The following is a 22,832-nucleotide window of genomic DNA, read 5'->3' on the forward strand; positions in this document are numbered from 1 at the left end:
CCACTACAGATCTGGAGGCAGAGTGTCCTAGATAGAAGGAATGGCTGGTACAAAGACCCTGGTAGAGCTGAGACACAGCACAAGCCCAGCGTGACCAGAGTGCAGAGACGGCAGGATGTGCTTCTCTTCTCCCCCTGACCCCCAGCATCCTAAGAATGGAACTTATGAATGTGTCACCTTACATGACAAAAGGGACTCTACAGGGTTGATTCCATGAAGGATCTGGAGATAGGGAGTATTCAGGTGGGCCTGGTGTAATCACGAGCACTTTGCAACAGAGAAACAGGAGGGTCATAGTAAGGAAGGAGATGTGAGGATGGAAGCAGAGGCCAGACAGGGAGAGAGAAGGGGGGCCGGGGATATGCAGGTGCCTGCAGAATCACTGTCAATTACAACCTAGTCTCAGAGACGACATCCATCACTTTTGTAGTTTTCAGTTCACTAAATCTACTTTTCCACACAAAAGAGAAGGTGAATACTGAGAAGACAAGGTCTTTAAAAGCTTTTTTTTTTTTTTTAAGAGACAGGCTCTCATTCTGTCACTCAGGCTGGAGTGCAGTGGTGTGACCAAAGCTCACTGCAGCCAGTGGGCTCAAGTGATCCTTTATTAAGAGAACAGAGGGGTTCTGAAACGGAAAAAGTTTGAGGACTACTGGTCTATACTGTTCTAGCCAATAAATTAAATAGCTCAATTCAAATTAGAGGCAATTTTAACATTCTGCAATTCCTGCATCAACGTGTATTACACTGAAACTGATTTTTCTATCTCTTAACATAGATTCTGGCAAAGTCTATAGCTTCCAGGACATTTTTCAGCCATCAAAAGACCAGTTTAATACTTCTTTGTCATCATATCTGATTTTAACCTCACCTATTCTATTCCCTAGTACCAGCCAAGGATAGGGGACAGGGCATGGTATGTTCTTCATTTGTCCTCTTTCCCCCACACCCTTTGGGAGATGGGTGGGTTTACTTCTGAAAGGAATCTGGCTCTTCCAGTATGTCAGGGCTGGGAGATGAAAATGGGGAGAGGGATAGTTTTTCTTACTTAATTGGCCACGTTATTGAGTCTTCTCAAGCCAGCACTGTCTGGCATCCTTACTCTTTGCAGTAAGTGCCCACAGGTTGCATCTCTCCTGGGAGAGAGGACCCAAGACCATTTTTAGTGCTACTAGCTGGGTTATCTGCAAGGTGGCCCAAGCCCAGCTACCTCCAAGCAGGGTCCATGCAACTTCTGAGTAACTCGCACATCACTTGTAAGTCAAGCAAAAGCCGGCTCCCACTGTTCCCTCAATTCAGCCATCTCTCTGCATTTTCCTTTCCCCATTGACTAGAGAGGGACAAAAGCAAATCAGCTCATCTGCTGCTGAGTGTCAGAGCTGGAGACTGCCTTCCCTTCTTACCTGTACTGCTGTTCTCTATGATGGATTCTCACACTCACCCCCATTGCTTGGGGCTTCTCTAGACTCCCCACTTTTATCTCCTATTCCCTTCTTTTTTCTATTTCAACAGGATAATTTTCTTTCTTCAGTCATATGCCTGTGTACTTCATGGTATGTTGTACATGTACTGCATGTGTCTATATGTATGTATGAAATTTATACACACCCATGACACATACATGTTCTGTTACATGGCAGACAGAAGATGGTTGATGGTCACATCTCAGCCATCTCTTACGCTCTAGAAAGGTGTATACAGAGGGTGCCAAAAATGTATGTAAATTTTGAGAAAGGAAAAAGCTGTATTCAAATTTTAATACTCAAGTCATGTTTGACTTCTGCAATTACAAGAGATACAAGATAAAATACATAAGGCAACAAATGTTATCAGTATATATTAAAATACTCAATATATACCAATAGTACTCAATGTATACTGATAACATTTGTACAATATATACCAGGTGATAGTGTTATCAGTATACATTGAGTGCTATTGGTATATATTGTGTATTTTAACATATACCGATAACATTTGTCACCCTGCATATTGTACGAATGTTATTAGTATATACTGTCTTCAAACAGGTCCTCTTCTACTTTGTTTTTGAGGAAATGTCAAGGGGAGGTGGCATTAAGGCTAATGTCCTTCAGAAATGCATATTTTCTGCTTGATCACAGATGATACCAAGTCTGCTTTGACTTTTATCTTTATGTCTTAATTGAATCTTACATACAAGGTCAGACAGTGAAGTTCATGAACTCATCCCAGAAAAAGTGCTACATACCTCATTGCTGAGCATCATTATAGTCACCTTTGAGATACTCCCCTTGGGAAGCTATGCACTGAAGCCAGCACCTAGTCCAGCCTTCAAAGCAGCTTTGGAGCTCTTTTTTCTGGAACGGCCATCAGAGCTGTCATTGTACGAGGTCTGACAGTTAAGTTTGCAAACTCAGCCAAGAAAAAGTGCTACATACCTCGTTGTTTAAATATCACTATGGTCACCAGATGACCAAGGGGAGTACTTCAAAGGTAACTGTAGTGATATTCAGCACTTTTTCTAGGATGAGTTCACAATCTTAATTGTCTGACCTTATATATACAGCATGATGTAGTCAAAGGGAGACGATGTGTCCTTTCTGGGAACACAATGAAGGATAGAGGGGAACTCAGGACACAGATACCACTTATTGGGTGTTTTCTTATTTTCTAGGGCTAGCATGAAGCTCTTTCAATGGCGACTTTATTTAATTCTCACAGTAACCCAATGTAGTAGGTATTATTATTATCCCATTCTAAACAGAAGGAAACCAAGGCTTAGAAAATTAAGTAAGTTGCCTATGACAAGTAAGGGGGCAGACTACATTCGACTACAAGGCTCTCAGTAAATTATGTTGATACTTTATTTTTTAAAGCTGTGAAAATACTATAAACTCTTCATGTTTGTTCTTTTCCCCCATGTGGATAGCAGTAAAAGCCCTAAAACATAACAGGCCTATATGTTTGTGCTGGGGGAAGCTATGAAAACAGCAGCTGGGAGGAGTGCGTCTTGTTTCACAACAGGCTTGGGGACTAGAGGCAGAGTGGTAGCTGTTGAGAGGAGCCTGAATCTGTTGGCTGGACAAAGAATGTAAGGTCTGACAATTAAGTTAGTGAATTCACCTAGAAAAAGTGCTATGTTCCTCATTGCTGAATATCACTTATGGTTACCTTTGAAGTAGTCCTCTTGGGAAGCTGGGCACTAATGCCAGCACCTAGTCCACCCTTCAAAGAAATTCTGGAGCTCTTTTTCTGGAATAGCCATCAGAGCTGTCATTGTATAGCACACAAATCACACAATAATAATGGATGCCATTAAGCAAGACACTGCCACATGTCAACATGAACACAGCTGTGAGACACTGATATACCAAGGTTATAAAACCTTACTGAGTTGTTTGTACAGTGCTGCCAGCATCAAGTGCACAGTGGCAGGCCTGTGAACTTAGTGCCAATGACAGCCATGGCGGTCATCTTGTACAATGACAGCCCTGATGGTCATCTCAGAAGAAGAGTTCCAAAATTGCTTTGAAGGGTGGACTAGGTATGGTATTGGTGCATAGCTTCCCAAGTGAACTACTTGGAAGGGGACCCGAGTGATATTCAGCAATGAGGTGTGTGGCACTTTTTCTAGGATGAGTTTGCAAAGTTAATTGTCCAACCTCATAGAAAGCTTGAAGAACCCAAAAGTAACCTATACTGAGCAGTGTTTTTGGAATGTCTTAGCATAACTGCTGCTTAGTAGCCTCATAGCTGCTTTCCTGTTTCCAGACTTACCCACCACAGCCCCCCTCCAACTGCATAATCAGTGTGACTAAAATGGAGTAAAACACAAATGGGGCCATGTGTCTCCTATTCTTTAATGGCTTTTTAATCTTTTACCTAGATAAAGTCCTACTCTTTCAGCATGAACCATCTGTGTTTTGGGTTCTTTCCCTGGAAAAATACACGTAAATAGTTTGTGTACAGTTTCTAGGAGGTCACGAACCAGCTGAGAGCCATATCAACTCTCTTAGCCATGGACCTCAGACTTGCCACTTTTTAAGACAGCTTGTTCTATCTCTTGTTACTGAACAATATTTATTTTCAAGCTGTAATTGCAATTTTCATGTGTGTTAAAATATAAACTACAAACAAGTGTACAAGGTAATTAATTGCTACTCATATGTTGAGACCTGTCCAGGTTCTGTGACATCATTATATGTAATAACATCCAGCCAGCCATCATGATAAAAAATTAAACAGTTCTGGCTCTGTGCCCGTGCTCAGTGGTTAGGGCACTGGCCACATGCACCTGGGCTGGTGAGTTTGAACCTGGCCTGGACCTGCCAAACAACAGTGACAACTACAACTAAAAAATAGCCAGGTGTTGTGGAGGATGCCTATAATCTCAGCTATTTGGGAGGCTGAGGAAGAGAATTGCTTAAGCCCAAGAGTTAGAGGTTGCTGTGAGCTATGGTGTGACTCTACCCAAGGCAACATAGTGAGACTCTGTTCTCAAAAAAAAAAAAAAAAAAACTGAACAGTTCCCAGTTCTTCAGTAATTATTGGAATAGAGTTTTTTTTAATTTATTTTTTTTTACTTTTTTAATTTAATTTTTAATTTAAATCATAACTGTATACATTTATGGGGTATAATGTGATGATTTGATATACAGTGTAGAATGCTTGCATCAAACTGATTAACATATCCATCACCTCACTCACTTTTTGTGTTAAGACATTTAAAATTTACTCTTAGTTATTTTGAAATATACCCTGGCATTGTGCACGTTATGTGAGATCCCACCAAATGCCCTCCCTCTTCCCGCCAATCGCCCTCCACCTCCCCTTTCCTCTGCCTCTTCTCCTCTCGCCCTTGCTAGACTATATTTGTGTTTTATCATTCATATGAGTGTGTGTTTATATATTGGTTTCATAATAGTATTGAGTATATTGAATACTGTTTTTTCCAGTCTTGAGATATTTAACTAAGAAGAATTAATTAATTAATCCAGCTCCATCCAGGTAAACATAAAAGATATATAGTCTCCATCTTTTTATGGCTCAATAGTATTCCATGGTATACATACACCACAATTTGTTAATCCATTCATGGGTTGATGGGCATTTGGGCTGCTTCCACAATTTGGTGATTATGAATTGGGCTGCAGTAAACATTCTGGTGCAAATGTCTTTGTGGTAAAATGATTTTTGTTCTTCTGGGTAAATACGCAGTAATGGGATTGTGGGATCAAATGTAAGGTCAACTGTTAGTTCTTTGAGGATTCTCCATACTGCTTTCCATAAAGGTTGTATTAGTTTGAAATCCTAGAGACTTTTTTTAAAATGACACATGTGACCGTTGTAACGTGAGGGGCATGAAAGATGAATATACAAAAACGTATATTGGGTGGTTCCAAAATGGAGCAGATTATATGTTTCTGGATTGGAGAATTCAAGTTCATTTTTGTTGTTACTGTTGACTTGCTAACACTTCCCAGAGAAATGTTTAATACCCTGGCTGCTTTCTCTAGAATATTGTTCTGGAACTAAAGGAATTTGATCTGTGGAGAATGTTCCCAGGAATGATTTTAAGTAGAATCACTACATTTACTAACAAACTGAAAATGTAGATGGTTTATTGCTTTTTTAAAATTTAACTTAAGCCTAAAAACTGGTTTTGGTGCTTCTATCGTGCCACACTTTATAGCCATGTCCCTTATAAGAATTATCCATCCCTGTAGAAATGTTTTAAACATGCTGGCCTAAACCAAAGGCAAAGTACCAGTGGTACCCAGTGGTTTCTCATGGGAAGGCTTTATTTATTTTTTTGACTTTTGGCTGTGTAGCTCAAGCAAGGTACAGTCTCTGAGTTTTTAGACTTTATGAGATACACACATAAAATAGCTACTTTTCTAGGGCACCTTTCTTAGTAAGTGGGAAGATGAGAGGAATTCCAACTACCTATTTAGGAAATTGACAGAGACGCTAGTCTATCTTTTCCACGGATTAGGTAGGGGAAAAAAAGAAAAGGTTTCTTTGAGAATCTCTAACCATGGATTGGTTGGTCCATGGCTTGAGATTTGAGATTTTTGTCCACCAAGTCAGCAGTCCTATACTGGGAAATTAGCAAAATAGCTGGTATATAGTTACCTGTCAAAAGGAAATAAAAAATGATTCTGGAAGGATTTTGACTTATGGATTTTCTTTTTTAATATTCAGAACCCCCACACGTACCCACCATGTTTTAAATAAAACAGGCAGCTCGGTGTACGCATGGTATTAATTAGCAAGCTAGAGATTCAAACTACTCAGCAGTTATTTTCAGTACTTTTTAATATTTATGATAGAAGCCAGGAAAAGGGTAAGCTATAAGCTTTGACTGATCTAAAATAATCAGATAACCATTGTGGAGTTTTCCAAGTTGAATATACCTCTACATCATTGAGAGGTTTAAAACAAATGATTGCATTGATACTAATTTATTCATAGTTTAGCAATTGAAGCTTCATTTTTAGGAGTTCTTCTTTATATGTAACTAAAATTGATTATTGACCCTACATTCCTTTACTAAAATCAAGCACTCATTTTCAGGTTGTATGTAAAGGAAGGTAACTAGAGCTTTCTTATAAGGACTAGTTACATGTAGAAATGCTATAATTATAAAAAAACAAACCCTTCAGGACATATACATATGCCCTGTTGAATAGAGCGTAATGTATACAGATCTTGAATTGTAATTTTTGCATTTTCAACATTTGAGCACCTTTTAGGATCTTGCTGTTGGATGACTGTGTATCTTCTTATCATGAGAAATGAATTTAGCCACAGATTTCTTTACCCTAATTTCTTTTCTCCTTAAACTCCTTCCCCTCTTCTCTTCCTTCTTCTCAGGGGACAAAGGTGATGCACAGTTTTCTTCTGTGGTTGAATCTACACAGAGAGGGAAATGTTCATGTACAATAAATGAGATTTGGAAGGGTTTGGCTGTTCCTGTTATTTAATGATCAATTTTTGGTTGAACCTCATCTTCGGTTAAACTCCGAAAGGTTCCACTCAGGGAAATTCGCCAAATATCAGAGGTGAATTTTTCTGGGAACCAAAGGGAAATTACTGGGTTATAGCATATAAAGCTATGTCATGTTCTCCAAGATGAAAGCTACTAGCCACATGTGGGCTTTTGAATTTAATTTAGCTAAAGTTAAATAAAATTGGAAATGTCCATGAGCCACTGTCCAAGTGCTCAAAGGCCACCCGTGGTTAGTGGTCAACCACATATGACAAGCAGCTCTAGACCATGTTCAATATCAGAGACGGTTCTATTGGACAGCCTTGGAGTGAAGTCTACACATGGTACGTGTTTGTTATGTTAGAATTTTAAAATAATTTTGGTTTATTTTCTTCCCCACATACAATAAATACAGATAAGAAGCAGAATTTCTATCACTAATTTGGGAAACAGTGAACAGCTCAGAAAAAATTTTTTTTCTTCTTTTTTTTTTTTTTGCGGGGCTGGGTTTGAACCCACCACCTCCAGTATATGGGGCCAGCGCCCTACTCCTTTGAGCCACAGGTGCTATCCAACAGCTTAAAATTTTTTAGAGCAAATTTCTACTTTCCTACTAACTTATTATTTATTTATTTATTTATTTATTTTGAGACGGAGCCTCAAGCTGTCCCCCTGGGTAGAGTGTCATGGCATCACGCTCACAGCAACCTCCAACTCCTGGGCTCAAGCGAGTCTCCTGCCTCAGCCTCCCAAGTAGCTGGGACTACAGGCACCCGCCACAACGCCTGGCCATTTTTTGGCTGCAGCCATCATTGTTGTTTGGTGGGCCCGGGTTGGGGATTCGAACCTGCCACCTTAGGTGTATGTGGCTGACGCCTTAGCCACTTGAGCCACAGGTGCCGAGCCCTAACTTATTTTTTAAAATGATGCGGTGAAGTGAAACATATACCAACATAGGGTTGCTAGCATTTTGACACTCTAAGAGAACATTAAGAACAAATTTTGATATAGTACAAAGTTCAGGTATGGATGGGCTGGCGGCGAGTTTAATCTGTCAAATGGGTGAAGCGCTGGAGATGTCGGAAGTGAAAATGACCATAAAAGAAACCCAGAGAAAGCAAATTAAGTGAAGAAATCACGTGTCTATTTGGGGCATGCAACTTTATTTTATAATTATAGCATGAATATAAGTTAATCTGGGAAAACTGAGAACCAATAGGAAAACAGTATTAGGGGAAGAGATGGGGGTGGGAGGAACACCAGTGACCCTCTGGTCATTGAAAACAAATCACTGCCATTTATTATCTTCTGCTGTCCTACAAGCAGGTCATAGTCACTCAGCAGTGCAGGGACCAGTGAGAAACGCAGCAAGAGAGATGGTCGTCTAAGAGGAAAAGTGGGTGATGAAGAGCTTCAGCTCTGAGCCATTGACTTTGAGCCTCAGAATCTCACCTCTGCCTCTTACTACTGTAGGAACATGGCAAATTGTTTAAACCCGGATGTATCTGTTTATCTGTAAAATAGAGAAACGTGCTATCACCTCTTCCTGTGCTTGTAAGGACTAAGGAATTAAAATATTAAACTCCTGAAAGACCGTGCTACCATATTACTGACCACTAGCAGGTCATACAGACACATGGCAGGTGCTTAATAAATATCAGCCTCTGTGTTTATTATGTCAGGGAAGCAGACGTTTAAACAAGCCCTTGCCATAAAGTCAGGTGAGTTTTATGGTGGGGTAAGTTCAGTGGTCTATGAGAGTATGTGTTGAGGAGGCCTAATTCTTGATATTATGTAAACAAAATGAATTTAGCTCTTGGTAGAATTGGTTTTCATTTAAAATTATACTTTCAGAGTTTCTCCAACCTAGTCTGCTGGGAGTCTTTAAAATTTGTTTATTATCCTGATGTGATAAATGTTTAAAGGGTATAAGATATTGAGTAAAAACCTTGCCCTAATCATTTTAGTAAGTGTCAGAATTCTTTTTCTGATGCTTTACGTTAGGTACCAGGTCACCAAAAAGGTGATAGAATCCTCTCTTAGCATATAACTAATAGCATATAACTAATCAAAATAAAGTAAAATCTGTCTTCTAGACTTGTATAAGGTAGTTTAGTTAGGTTTCAGTATACGTAAGGAGTGGCTCCAAACAAAATGAAGAATTATTTTTTCCAAATCTTGGGAGTATGATGATGGTATTTTAATAGGGATTGCATTGAACCTGTAGATTGCTTTGGGAAGTACAGACATTTTGACAATGTTACAACCTTTTTGGAAGGAAGTATGGAGAATCTTCAAAGAACTCAAATTAGACCTCCCATTTGATCCTGCAATCCTATTACTAGCTATCTACCCAGAAGAAAATAAGTCCTTTTATTATAAGGGCATTTGTACTAGACTGTTTATTGCAGCTCAATTTAAAATCATCAAAAAGTGGAAACAGCCTAAATGCCCACCAACCCAGAAATGGATTCACAAGCTGTGGTATACCACAGAATACTATTCAGCCACTAAAAAAGATGGGGACTTTACGTCTTTTGTGTTAACCTGGATGGAGGTGAAACACGGTCTTCTTTGTAAGCATCACAAGAATGGAGAAGCAAGAATCCAATATACTCAATGCTATTATGAAGGCAGTGATGAGCTAATACAGGGTGGGGTAGGGGAGGAGGAAGGGGGATGGAGGCACGTTGTACGGCACACCTCTTGGGAGTGGAACACAATCATAAGAGGGACTTTACCTAACAAATGCAATCGAAGAAACCTAATTCTTTGTAGCCTCAATGAGTCCTAAACGATAAAAAAAACTAAAATAAAGAAGCTAAAGAAACATGACACCCTATCATCCCTGACCCCAGGGTGGAGCTTGTAAGGCAGGGGAGATTGCCTAGAAGGATATTGATTAGATCAAGTGGCCAAATCGGAATAGGGAAGGCAGATGATAGGGAAGTATTGCTGTGATGTAAATGTGTGGTGTTGATAATAACTATGGGGGGAAAAAGAAGAGGCCAAAGTGAGTCAAATTATAAAATGTTAAGGGCACTGTGTAAGAGCTGAAAGAGATTAAACTCGAGTGCCCACAGTAAGCCATTTGTCTGAGCATCTTTCATTTCTGTATAATACTAGATTTCTTTTCTTTTTTAAAGGAACTCGGTTTGTCTTAGGTGGCATGAAAGCAGATTCTTGCCTTCATATGTCTCAGGTCACAGTAAGGGAAAATGAAGGACCAAATTATTTTTATATTTGTTAATATTAATTGCTTTATAATATGAAAAATCTCATTTAAGCCAAATAGTTGTGAGAAATGTCTCTAGTTATGAGAAGTCCTCTTCTTTCTTAGAAATTTGAATTTGGGGGTGAGGGGAGTTGAAGAACCTAAGGAGTGAAAAGAACACCGTGGTTGGTGAGATGTTCTTGGACTTGGCGCCCAGGTATGTCCAGGGCCAGCTTCTTTGTTCTTGACAGCTGTTCCTAATACATACCAACCTGTCAGGATGTTATTAGTGTATTGTTTTGCTTTCACCACAATTTGTGTTTTTAGCAGGAATGTGAACGACAGTAGAACCTCTGTAAGTTGACCACTCAAGAGATTTTAACAGACTGGCCAACGTACCAAGGGCCAACGTACTAGCCCTTCTGTACTGATACATACATGTGGTACATGTCAAGGCTCTGACAATGAGGCCAATTTGGGGAGGTGATCAAATGGAGGTTCTACTGTATGATTGATACTTGAAGTATTGAAGCAGTGGATTTTAGGTTATAGAGTTTAGAGGACTACCATGATTATTCAGGGGGAAAAAAAATCAAAGGTTAGTTTTCATGTGGGTTCTACTTCATAAATAGTTTTTCTTCTCTTTGACTGCACAGTGTAAAATATTGGACCCTTGTAATAGATTAATTAAGCACACCTATGTGCCGTCCATCGGCTTATATAAACCATCACTTTAGAGTATTCAAGGGATCAGATTCTCTTTTCAATTATAAAAATAATTAAATGTCTGAGACTGTTTACTAACAGGCAAACTCAAACACATTTGGTTTTCTTCCAGATTCATGAAAAACTACACTACTATGAGAAGCAGAGTCCGGTGCCCATTCTCCCTGGTGCGGCAGCTTTGGCCAGTGACGTAAGTGTGCCTTCCGAGCCCTACGTGTCTGCTGCAGGCCCGGCCAGGGCAGAACTCATCTGGGTGCAGACAGATGCGTGTGATCCTATGAGTGCAAACCAGGAGGAGTTGCAAATGTTTCCAGAACTACTGTCATCACTGAGCTTATGCTGATATTATGCTGATTTCCATTCACTTTCCCGTTCTAAAAATTTTGCCTGTAGGCACCCTCTTGCTCTGCCTTGGTTAACTACGTAAGAGAAAGTTGAGGCCATAAACTCTATGGAGACAGAGAAGCTGTCAGCTGCTGGTGTTCTGAGAAAGTCGCAGGCAAGAGGAATGCTTTGGAGAAATAAAGACAAATGAGATTGCTATATTGCTGACAGTACTAAAAAATGACAGATCCGAGTACAGGAATAAGCCATATGAAATACATAAAAAGACAGAATTGTTTTTAAAATGGATTAGAAAGCATAGTAATGATTTATGGATATTAGACCTTTCCAAATTACCTTCATAACCAAAAAATAAATTTTAGAAGCAGTTGGCATTGATGGAGTATTTAATTTCCTGTAGCTATAATTTTATTTTAAACTTGGGGGCAGGGGAACTAACTCGCTGGTTCTTACTGTTAACTTTCAGATGCGGATGAATTGGGTGCACACCTGGATAAACTATAAAGGGTACTAAGTTGGGCAAGAAATCTGTTCAGGGCAAAGGCTGGTTTCTGTGACATCCCGTAGCGTATTCGCTGCTTTTAAATTATGTCCTTGATTTTGATAAAAACAAGCTGCAATTCAGTGTAGTAAAATATCAGGGCCATGATAAAGTAAAAAAGAAAAAAATTGACCATCTTCAAATGGTTTTCTTTGATATATTTTATATTCTAATTTAGAAAATAAAGCTTATATGATAAATATCCAGATTGTATGCTATTTCGTTAGTCTCCAAATATTTTCCCTTTCACTTTTATCAGCAAGGATTATATGTTTCAAGATCAATACTTATAATGAAGACGTTTACTCTTCTATATCGCAGAACTCAAACTTTTGAAGTAGAGGTCAGCAAAGATAATAATAATAGCTCCACGAGTAAGTTGCAAATGCCTCCCAAGAGAGCCTTAAAAACCCCATTTAAACTGTTTTGCTGTTCAGGGTTTTGGGAGACATTGTTTATAAACTGATGTAATGCAGTCTCAGTCGTATTACAACAATATTGCTTTATGAAAAAGTTAGAAACCACTATCTAAATGTGATAAACCATAGTATTTTATATAATTTCGTCAGAACAGTATATGTAGACGTTAAAATGTATTGTGATGTGTTAGTGAGTAAACAGTGCTAAAAGCCTTTTGGGTCTTTTTGTAAGTGAAAAATTCTGCAGAAATGTTACCTTGAAAAAAAGTAAAGGCAATTTTTGAAAGGTAATGAACGAATATAATTTGCACTGCACCCTTCTTTTAGAGACACATCCTTTTCCAGAGATCAGAACAGTTATTTTTAGATTTGCAGAAATAGGAAGGGCACATGGAAATTTTGTGCAACGTTTTAAGAAGGGGTTTTAAATAAAAATGCATTTATACATTTTGAATCATACACTGCATATTTCATATTTGTAATCTTTTTTTTCCTGTTTGAGTCTTGCTTTTCTTCTGGTGAACCTTATAGCCTCCTTCCGATGGCCGAAAACTGAATTGACATTTTGCTAGGAATGTCTCTTAAGGGAGAGTCCGAGGAAGGTTGGAAGTCACAACACTTTTAGCCTTTAGTGGAACCAACAAGTGGGGATTCACGATCATTACAGTAGAAGAGTACAGTCAGCGTTTTGGGCACCAGAGCAGTTGTCAACTTATAGGTCATTTTATGAGTAACTTGGTTTATATTTAACAGACTTCTTAGGCTGCATAGGTAAACATAATAAAAGCTTCAGACCACTCACTCCATCAGGGGCTTTCTCGTTCTTTTCACCCAGCCCTGAACAGCACAGCTACTGTGAGATTTTGGAAACCCCATGAGTTTCACCACCTCGGTCCAAAGCACTTTTTTGGGTGGGGGGAGGGAGAGAGTACGGTGTCAAAGCTTGATCCAGGCCTTTTTACAAGTGGTGCTTTGTCTACGTGCACAAGACCATTCCCATAGATGAAGTGCTGAGATTTGCCCTTGTTGCAATAAATCAAAAGGGGACCTGGCTGATACGATTACTTGATTTGTACTCAGCCAGGAGCCTGGACTTGGGTCTGGACTACTGAGGGCCGAAAAAGAAGAACAGTGTGATTGATGGTCTGTTTTCTTTTGTGCTGACCTCTCCTTCAACACTGAAAAGTAATAGCCTTGAGCAAGACAGATCCTCCGTGGTCACACATGGAGCCTCACGCTCTTACTAAGTTTCTTTGTGTCAATGTGATCTCCCTTGCAGCTGGCCGAAGAGCTTCAGAACAAGCCATTAAACAGTGAGATCAGAGAGCTGTTGAAACTACTGTCCAAGCCCAGTGTGAAGGTGAGAACATGTGATTCCCATAATAAATACCTTCAAATGGGGCTGCTTTCTGAGCCTGTAGATGAATTTTGTTTCAAGCATCAATTTTCAAGGAAATGTGCTTTCCACTAGTAGATAGTATTTTAATAGCCTCAATCCTTTTAATGAGAAAGAAATGAGCTTTTGATTATCATGTAGCAACAAACTACAAAAACTCTACTTGGGAAGCTCTGAGTTTAAGTTGGCAAATATTATAATGTAGCTTCAAGGTCATTTTCCTTTTAAATGAAATTAATTATATGCAATGTAGACCCTATTAGTAATTTTGTTCAAGTACAGTTTACTTGGCCACATCATGGTATTCCGGCATGTTTGACAAATACACCTGTGTATCACTTTAGCATTCCTTGTCATTTTCTCTCGTTCCCCCTCCCCATTTCCTGTCCCTCTGCCAGTTCATGTTTCAAAATGTCATACCATTTCACAGAGCAGAGCCACTTTCCAGTATAAAATACCAGTGAAATATTGATGGACAGACTTCATTTCTCCCTTTCCCATGCTATACTGAGTACATCACTTCTTCCAAATGTGATTAGTCCGTAGAAGGCATTTCACAACTTTTCTGCTGTTAAATTTAAAGATCAGTAATACACTAAATTCTGTAATATATGCATTTTAGACTCAATACTGCTTTAGTTGTATTCTGTTCTGTGAGTCAGAATTACATATGGATTATATAATTGTGTAATTAAAATTAAATTGTGTATTAAAATTATCAGTTTACTTATGATACTGATAAGCCTATGTAGAGTATTGAATGAAAATTCCAGCCTAGATGCAAAAACTGGTTTCTACCTTCTTTGTGGAATACCCTTTAGAACCATATTATATTTGGTCTGAAATTTATATTCAAAAAAAGAAGAGTATTAAATAAAAGATGAAATAAAAACATGCATGGACTATAATATCTAATCCCTATAAATAAATTCCAGTATATGAATGTATTATTTTAAAGGGTTAGTGGCCTGGGATTAATAATAAGAGGGTACTGGTTTGTACTGGTTCAGGAGGTTAATGAAATTTTAGTCCTAAAAGAACAAGGATCAGATTAGTGCAGAAAAGTTGCTTGATATTAAAGACAAAGTGTGTGAAAAGTTCAGAGAAGGAGATTCTTAGCCAGAGACTGCTGCGAAGATTTCTTCATTTGGTCTTGACTACCCCTGAGAGGTTCATATTAGCCAGAGCAGGCTGAGGTTAGCTGTGAGAAACGCGTCCAACTCCTTTTTGAGATATCCTCTTAGTTCAAGAGTATCAGAAATTAAAGAAGCCTGTTTCAGACACACACAAAAAATGACTTTGGGTATTCTGTTCAAGAATGTGGAAAATGGAACAGCTAATACTAAAGAGATTACATGGGATTGGCATTTGGCTCAAGAGGGAGGTATGACATTAGAGGGTATTATGAAGGGCCGTTTGATAAAATTTTATAATAATTGGACAGTTAAATTTTATTATGTGGAAAATATTTTCATTGGATACTTTTGTTTATTTTTCACATTTGTCTAGCAGCATGACTAAAGAATGGGTGAGAAGTCAGCATGAAAGATGTATCTTCAAGAAATATGTGTAGAAAGATAGACAGATAAGATTCCAGACGTGTGATGCTGCAGTTGGCGGGGCAATTCATAGCTAGCCAGTCTTGGGAAGAAAAAAATCTTTATTCTCTTTCTGACCTAACCTGTAACATTACTTTCCTTGAAACCATTTATATTAACTACCATCACTTTGACTCTCACTTCCATAATTACTTTAAGAAGTTCATTCCCAAATAAATGTTAGACTATTTCAGGACACAGTCAGCTAATCCTCTTTGTCCTAGGAATAAAATTTGGGTTTTTGTTTTTCTTTTAAACAGAAGCAAGGTACATGGGTCGTTAGTTGAACTGACAGAATATGAAAAACATAATTCTGGCATGTTAATCTAAATATTTTCTTTAATTTTTAGCGGATTAGTGAAATTACTTTTTAAAGATTGCTATTTCATTTTAAACATTTAATTCATAGTTCAGAAAAGAAACTTGAGATATACAAAAAGATCTCACACCAAATATGTGTGAATATATATACACACACAAACAAACAAATATTATATATAACCCATTCTGGGGAGGTCATGCTCATGTTACACAGACCTGCCAACTCTTTCTGAAAAGTGTGGTAACTTTCTTTGGTCATTTGTAAGTGTCACTAGAGACAGATCTTCATTCATTAACTTTTAGATATTTATTGAATGCCTAGGGTTTGCCAGGCATTGGGTTATAGAAAATATCCAGAGATGAGTGAAGGTGATAGGAGAAACATTAGATTAAAAAATAAAAAAGGGGGAACCTGGGGGATGATGTGGAACACAAGGGAATTGTGCTCAATTCCAACTTGAGAGGGGCGCATTGAAGAAAACTTGACATGGGAAGTGGCCTCTGAGTTGAGACCTGAAGGTGGAGTTGGAGGTAACCAGAGAGGGGCAGATGAATGGGAAATGGGTCAGGGGTAGGATATGAAAAATAAATGTTTTGGGTACAGGTAATAAATAGTATGTGAATCCCATGAGGAAAAAATCTTCAGTTTGAGGATGCAGAGATAACCCAATAAGTTTAGTATAGCTGAACGGCTGTTAATGAAAGATGAAGAGGTGAGGATGAGGAGCTGGGAGTGAAGCCTTCTGAGTAGGGTTTCCCGGGACAGACTGAGTTGTGTCTGCACGACCAGTGTTTATTGTACTAGCCTGTCTTTTACTCTCAGTTGTTTCCCGATTGAGATGTTAAATTACATGGCCACACTAATTATCAGCTTATTAGAATTTTTGGATTTCATCCAACTGGAAAGCCATTCAAAGGATTTAAAGAGGCAAGTGATACATCACTCACTCCTCATGTAATCTGCAGAACAGGTTAGTGTACATTGTAGCCAAAAGGTAATCGTTTTAACCCTCATATCCCTCACGCTCCACCGTTTCCAGGTCCATTATGCCACTTCATGACTGCATATACCCCTCGTTTAGTTCCCCTTTATAAGTGATAATATGTGATATTTGGTTTTCCATTTCTGAGACACTTCACTTGGGGGAATGGTCTCCAGTTCCACCCATATTGCTGTAAAGGGAATATTTCATGGCTTTTTATGGCTGAGTAGGTCTCCTTGACACATATCTACCACCACTTTCTTTACGCACTCATGAATCGATGAGCACTTAGCTTGATTCTCCCATCTTTGCTATTGTGAATTGTGTTACAATAAACATCCGAGTGCAGGTGTCTTTTTGATAAAATAACTTTATTTCCTCTCTGAGTAGGTCCCAGAGGCAGCATGTAGGCTGCTTTCTAGTCTGCCATCTTGGTCCATTCCAGTCAGATTCCTGTGATTATTCTTGAAAATTTATTCTTCCAGAAGAAATTTGAAATCATCTTCTTAGAAGAAAAAAAATCTCACTGACTGAGATGAGGGCTTGATTGGATGCACTTGAATCTTCCAATAAAACAACATGGTAGTTTATACTTTGTGTCTAATTGTTCTTTATATAAATCTGGAATATTTCCAGCTAAGTCTATTCCCAGGTCCAGTGTGTGTATTGTGTGTGTGCTCACATGCACATGTATGCGTATTACATATATGTACACATGCATACATACATAGGTATAAATTGATTTTTCCTCATCTATATTTATTTTTATCAGATATTTTCTACTAAGCATGTTATTGGTGTCTAGTAAAGGAATTGATTTTAAAAAATATTTATCTTATACCACCTTACTGAAGCTTCTCATTTCTTCTAATTTTCAACTAATTCCTCTCTCTTTTTTTTTTCTTTTCATTTTGGCCATGCATAAAGTCATATCATCAATAAGAATATTTTGTCTTTTCTTTTTTAGTATTTATAGATTTTTTCCCCCTCTCTAACTTACTACCTTTGTTCATCCTGCAGGAAAAAAATGTTCAAAACTGTTGGTACTAAAGGATACTTTTGCTTTTGTTTTTCAGTACTTCAGTGGCAAGACGTCTGTGCTTTCTATTATGATGGAAAATGTAATAGAAATAGAATAGAATAGTTTTCTATTATCATTGTCAATTTCTGATTATATATTATAAATACTTATTTCATAAAGTTCTCTTCTTTCATCATTTTTTAGAATAAATCAGGAATATGTTCAATTTTGTCAAATCCCTTTCTGGTATTTATTAAAGTGATCCTAAAAGATTTTTTAAATTGTTAGCATAAGTAATGAACATAGATTTATACTGGTAGGATATTTCAGTTCTTAGCACTTAAAACTTCTTTTTGATGAAGGAAGAATCATATATTTGATTTTCTAATATGTTACATCAGTATTTTTAAAATTCATCCTGAGGCTAAAGTTGCACTGTGATTTTTTTTATAGTTTCTGGTCAGGCTTTGCGTTTGGGGTTGTGATACTTTTGAAAAAGAAATTGAAAATCTGTTTTGTTTTTTTTTCCCCTGTGCTGTAATGCTATGACACAGAATACTTTAATACAACTCTTCTGTATAGCCATTTGGTCCTCGTGACATCTTTGGGGAAATTTTTGACATTTCCTTCAATTTCTTCCATAGTTGTTGATTCATTCCAGTTTTCAGCCTCTTTGGATTTTTTTATTGTGTATGTTTTCCTGGAAAAGTTAGGATTTTTAAAAAGATTTCCAAACAGATTGTAGTGGCAATTTGCATTTAATTCTCTCATGTCTTAATTCACCTAATCTCTCAAAAGAACTGGCTCTTTATTTACGAGTTCTATTTTTCTAATTTTTTCTTCTTTTACTTATTTCACGCTTGTTTAATTGCAAAAGCATTTAAGGATATGTGACGTTCTTTTAAGTTTTGCTCAAATTCCACAGACATTTTTTATGGCATATTAGCAGTGACATTAACTCCTTAATAGTCCACAGTGAATTTTGGTAACTTTGTTATTCTGTCTTATTTAAATCTGCTGAGTTGTTTGGGTTTTGTTGCTAATTTGGTCAGTTTTCCTGAATATACTCTAGCTATAAAAAAATATTAGTTTCTTATTCAACGATAGTGCTCTGCAAGTTGACATGCAAAGTTAGATATACAAAGTAACTATCAGAATTAAGAATTATTATACCTAATTATAATAGCTAATAATGCCAAAAATAACAAGTATTTACTATGCAGCAGGCTTTTTTGCCATGTACATTCATGTACTTTTCATTATACACGTCATTATGAATCCCTATTTTTTTTATATATATATACATTTTTTTTCAGAATTTTTTTTTGTTTGTTTTTTTTGCAGTTTTTTGGCTGGGTCCAGGTTTGAGCTTGCCACCTCTGTTATATGGGGCTGGTGCCCTATTCCTTTGAGCCATAGGCACCGCCCATTGTGAAACCCTATTAAGTAGGTATAAATATTAACTTTCTTTTAAAGACTAAGGAAACTAAAGAGCAAAAACTTGTATCCCAAAATGAAACTGGACATTTAACAAGTTCCCATGTGTTTGTGTATTGTGTTCTGTACCCAACGAAGAATGCAAGTATTTCTTGTTTGACTCTAGCACACTGCATTGTGCTGGCAACAGGGGCTCCCAGTAAATTGAATTTAATGTACATTATTATATGTTCAGAATTTTTATTCCATCATAGTGTTTTTGGTCTCCTTATGTAAGGTAATTTTGTCCATTCATATACCCTTCAAATTCTTCTCTCATGTTCTTTAGTTCACAAGAATATAAAATTGCGATTTTGTTCACTTGACTCTTTAGGGATCTTTTGGTTTAGAAGAGCAGCAACACTTTTTCTATATAACCTGCTACTCTGAAGTCTTTAATTGTTAGGAAATGACTTGTCATTCTCTCACAGTAGTCTCACTGGAGAACTGTCTAAGATGGAAAGATCATACCTAACATGAATTGATCAGTTAGTTGCCAAATAAAAAATTCATTATTATTAGTTAATAATGTCTCCAAAGTCCAGTCCAGGAAAATCAACGAAGTATAAAAGAAACAACAGATGGGGAGAAAAGGTGAAAGTGAATAGATAGATATGATAGAGTGTGACTGCTTCCTGCATGATGATGAAGGAGGCCGAGGCAATAAAGTTGGTAGCATTAAGGAGCATTGATGGAGGGACGTTGGTCTATACAGAGACTTTGTTTCTAGGGAAGAAAAGACAGTCAATAAATCAGAACCACCCCTGAGCATCAAATTGCCACATGAAAGGCAAATGAACTTGTATGAGTCATTCTGGGGGCTCCCACTTGATAAAACAATGAGTGATGTCATCTCTAGACCATGTTATTGTAATTTAGGAAGTCAGGAAAATTTGGTAGATTTGCTAAAAGGCAGTCAAATGAGAGGATTTGTTATCATTTTTTAGCTTCTAAGCATTCACTCAACAGAGTTACTCACTGCCTGAGCTTGCAGGATGAGTGAGGCTTCAGTAAACCATGCTGAAGGAAAGTGTTAAGCTTCCTTCTGGAGGGACAGATTGATATTACTCATCCTTTTGAGATGGACACTTAATTCTGTACACCTGACAGATACTTGGAACTCCAGGGGGTCCCAGGCAGTGAAAGCTTGTGAGCCTGATTAGTTATAAGTGTTAGTGTTCAATTTCCTGCAAATTCTTCTGAGCAACAGGTAAACCCATCAGTCATGATTGGTTCTTATGGCATATGGAAACACAATTTCATTTTAGCCTTGCCTTTTGAAAGGAAAACCTGTATCCTGGAGAATAAAATCACCTCAGTTAAAGTAGGATAATGGAATATAAAATTCTTTTGAGAAGTCCAAAATAAAAAATGTTGCTTAAACACCAGTGCTGGCAAGACGAAGGTAATTAAAGATGATGAACTTGATATGTAATTATTTTGGAATCCAAACATGGAAATGAATACAAAGCTAAGGAGACAAAGATATAGCTGTGTTCTTAATATTGCCTATCCATTATAATAATTGCCTTATTTTCAAATATTTTCATTAGCACTCTCTATTATTCTCACTGTGTACAAGATGGATGGTTGCCATGGAGATGGAGACAGTGGACATTTCTGGTGTTCTTCATTCCTCAGCATAGACTCATCTTCCCATTTGCCATCATTTTCCTCCTGGGTCAAGACTCCCTGTAACACTTCTTCCAATATACATCTGCTGGTGATGAATTCTTTCAGCTTTTGCATGGCTTTTTAAAACAGTCTTCATTAACTCTTCCTTTGTAAAAGACATTTTTGCTGGGTATGGAATTTTACATCGACAGTATTTTTCTTTTGTGTATTTTAAAGATATTCATTTTCTGACTTGCATTGTTTTTCCTGAGAAATGCTGTCACTTTTTTTTTCTTTTACATGGGCTTTTTTTTTTTTTTTAAAGATTTTTCAAGCAATTGAGGGTTATTTTATATTTTTTGTACCTGGGCATATTGAGCTTATCGAACTCATGAGTTTATTTTTTTTTAATAACATTTGTAATTTTTTTGCCACATTTCTTCAAGTTTGTTTTAGCACAGCTCCTCATTTTCTCTGGAAATGCCAATTACATGTATGTTGGGCCATTTAAAGCTGTCCCAGCGCTTACTAATGTTTTGTTCATAATTTTTCTTTTTCTTTTTTTTTTTTTGAGACAGAGCCTCAAGCTGTCCCCCTGGGTAGAGTGCCATGGCATCACAGCTCACAGCAACCTCCAACTCCTGGGCTCAAGCGAGTCTCCTGCCTCAGCCTCCCAAGTAGCTGGGACTACAGGCGCCCGCGAGAACACCCGGCCATTTTTTTTGGTTGCAGCCATCATTGTTGTTTGGCGGGCCCGGGCTGGGGATTCGAACCCGACACCTTAGGTGTATGTGGCTGGCGCCTTAGCCGCTTGAGCCACAGGCGCCGAGCCTGTTCATAATTTTTCAACCTATTTTCTCTCTAAATAATTTCTCTAAAAATATGTTTTAGGTAGTTTATATTGCTTTATGTACAAGTTTACTTTTTCTTTTGCGTGTCTAGTCTATGTTAGTCTCAGTGTATATTTTTTTCTTTCCTTATGTTATATTTTTCATGTCTAAAAGTTTGATTTGAATCTTTTTTTATATATTCCATATCTCTCATTCAGTCTTTCCTCTGGCTTCTTTGAGAATTTGGAATATAGTAACTTTTAATGTCCTTGTCTACAGTCTATCTGTGTAATTAAGGATTTAGTTTTATCTAGTCCTATTGATTGTGTAATTTTAGGATTTGGTACTGTTACTACATTTCTTTGGTCTTCATTATGGGTAGTATTTTCTGCATGTCTGGTAATTTTTGATTGACTACCAGTCATTGTGACTTTAATGTTAGATATTTTTGTATTTTTATAGATAACATTCTTGACTTTTGTTTTATTACATTGTTAATTTACTTGGAAACATTTGATCCTTTAGAGGCATATTTTTAAGTTTTGTTAGTTGAGATTATAGCAGTGTTTAATTTGGGGCTTATTTTTTCCCACTATTGAGTTAGTGCCATAATTCTCCTTAAAGCCTGTGAATTACAAGGTTTTCCCTTTTCAGTATGGAGAGCATTAACCATTCTGTTGTGTGAACATCAGAGTTTCTCAGTCTTGGAGCTATTGACATTTTAGGGCTGGATAATTGTTTTTTTTTGGGGGGGGAAGGGGGCTGTCCCTGAGTGCTATCAGATATTTAGAAGCACCCCTGACCACTGTGCGCTATATGGCAGCAGCAGCATTCCAATGATAACCAAAAATGTCTCCAGACATTGCTGGACGGCTCCATGGGAGTAAAATTTGCTCTCAGTTGAGAATCACGGCTCTAATCCTTTTTGGTAGTTCTTAACGTGCATGCCATAGCTGAGGTCTTTGTTCAGGACTCAAAGGTCTTTGCTCAGCCTCTTACAGATCTCCAGAGACTTTGCTGCTGTCTTTTCTCCCATAGAATTTTAGCCACTTGATCTTCCTGGATTCTCAGTTCTATTTTCACAGCCACAGACAGCACTGGGTTTTGTCTGGGTTCCTTCTGTTCTATCACAGCCTGGAAACTCTGGACTGCACGTTGGGGCAGTTTGGGGCTCACATTGTTTCCTGCCTCTTAGTGATCATTGTCCTTTGTTGCCTGGTGTCCACTGTCTTCAAAAAAATATTTTTTTTTTTTTTTTGAGACAGAGCCTCAAGCTATCCCGCTGGGTAGAGTGCCATGGCATTACAGCTCAGAGCAACCTCCAACTCCTGGGCTCAAGCGAGTCTCCTGCCTCAGCCTCCCAAGTAGCTGGGAC

General features: G+C 37.8%; 1 protein-coding gene across 1 annotated transcript in view; it reads left to right on the forward strand.

Moving 5' to 3' along the window:
• Positions 1 to 22,832, forward strand: part of MPP7 (membrane palmitoylated protein 7) — a 129,488-nt gene that overhangs the window by 25,815 nt on the left and 80,841 nt on the right. The window contains exons 2-3 of the mRNA XM_012803300.2: positions 11,026 to 11,103; positions 13,498 to 13,578. Of these exons, the coding sequence (XP_012658754.1) occupies positions 11,026 to 11,103; positions 13,498 to 13,578 (159 nt within the window). The remainder of the gene's footprint in view (positions 1 to 11,025; positions 11,104 to 13,497; positions 13,579 to 22,832) is intronic.

Source organism: Otolemur garnettii, unplaced genomic scaffold (genome assembly GCF_000181295.1).
Source record: "Otolemur garnettii isolate 467f Iridium unplaced genomic scaffold, OtoGar3 scaffold00019, whole genome shotgun sequence".
In the NCBI taxonomy this organism is placed as follows: Eukaryota; Metazoa; Chordata; class Mammalia; order Primates; family Galagidae; genus Otolemur; species Otolemur garnettii.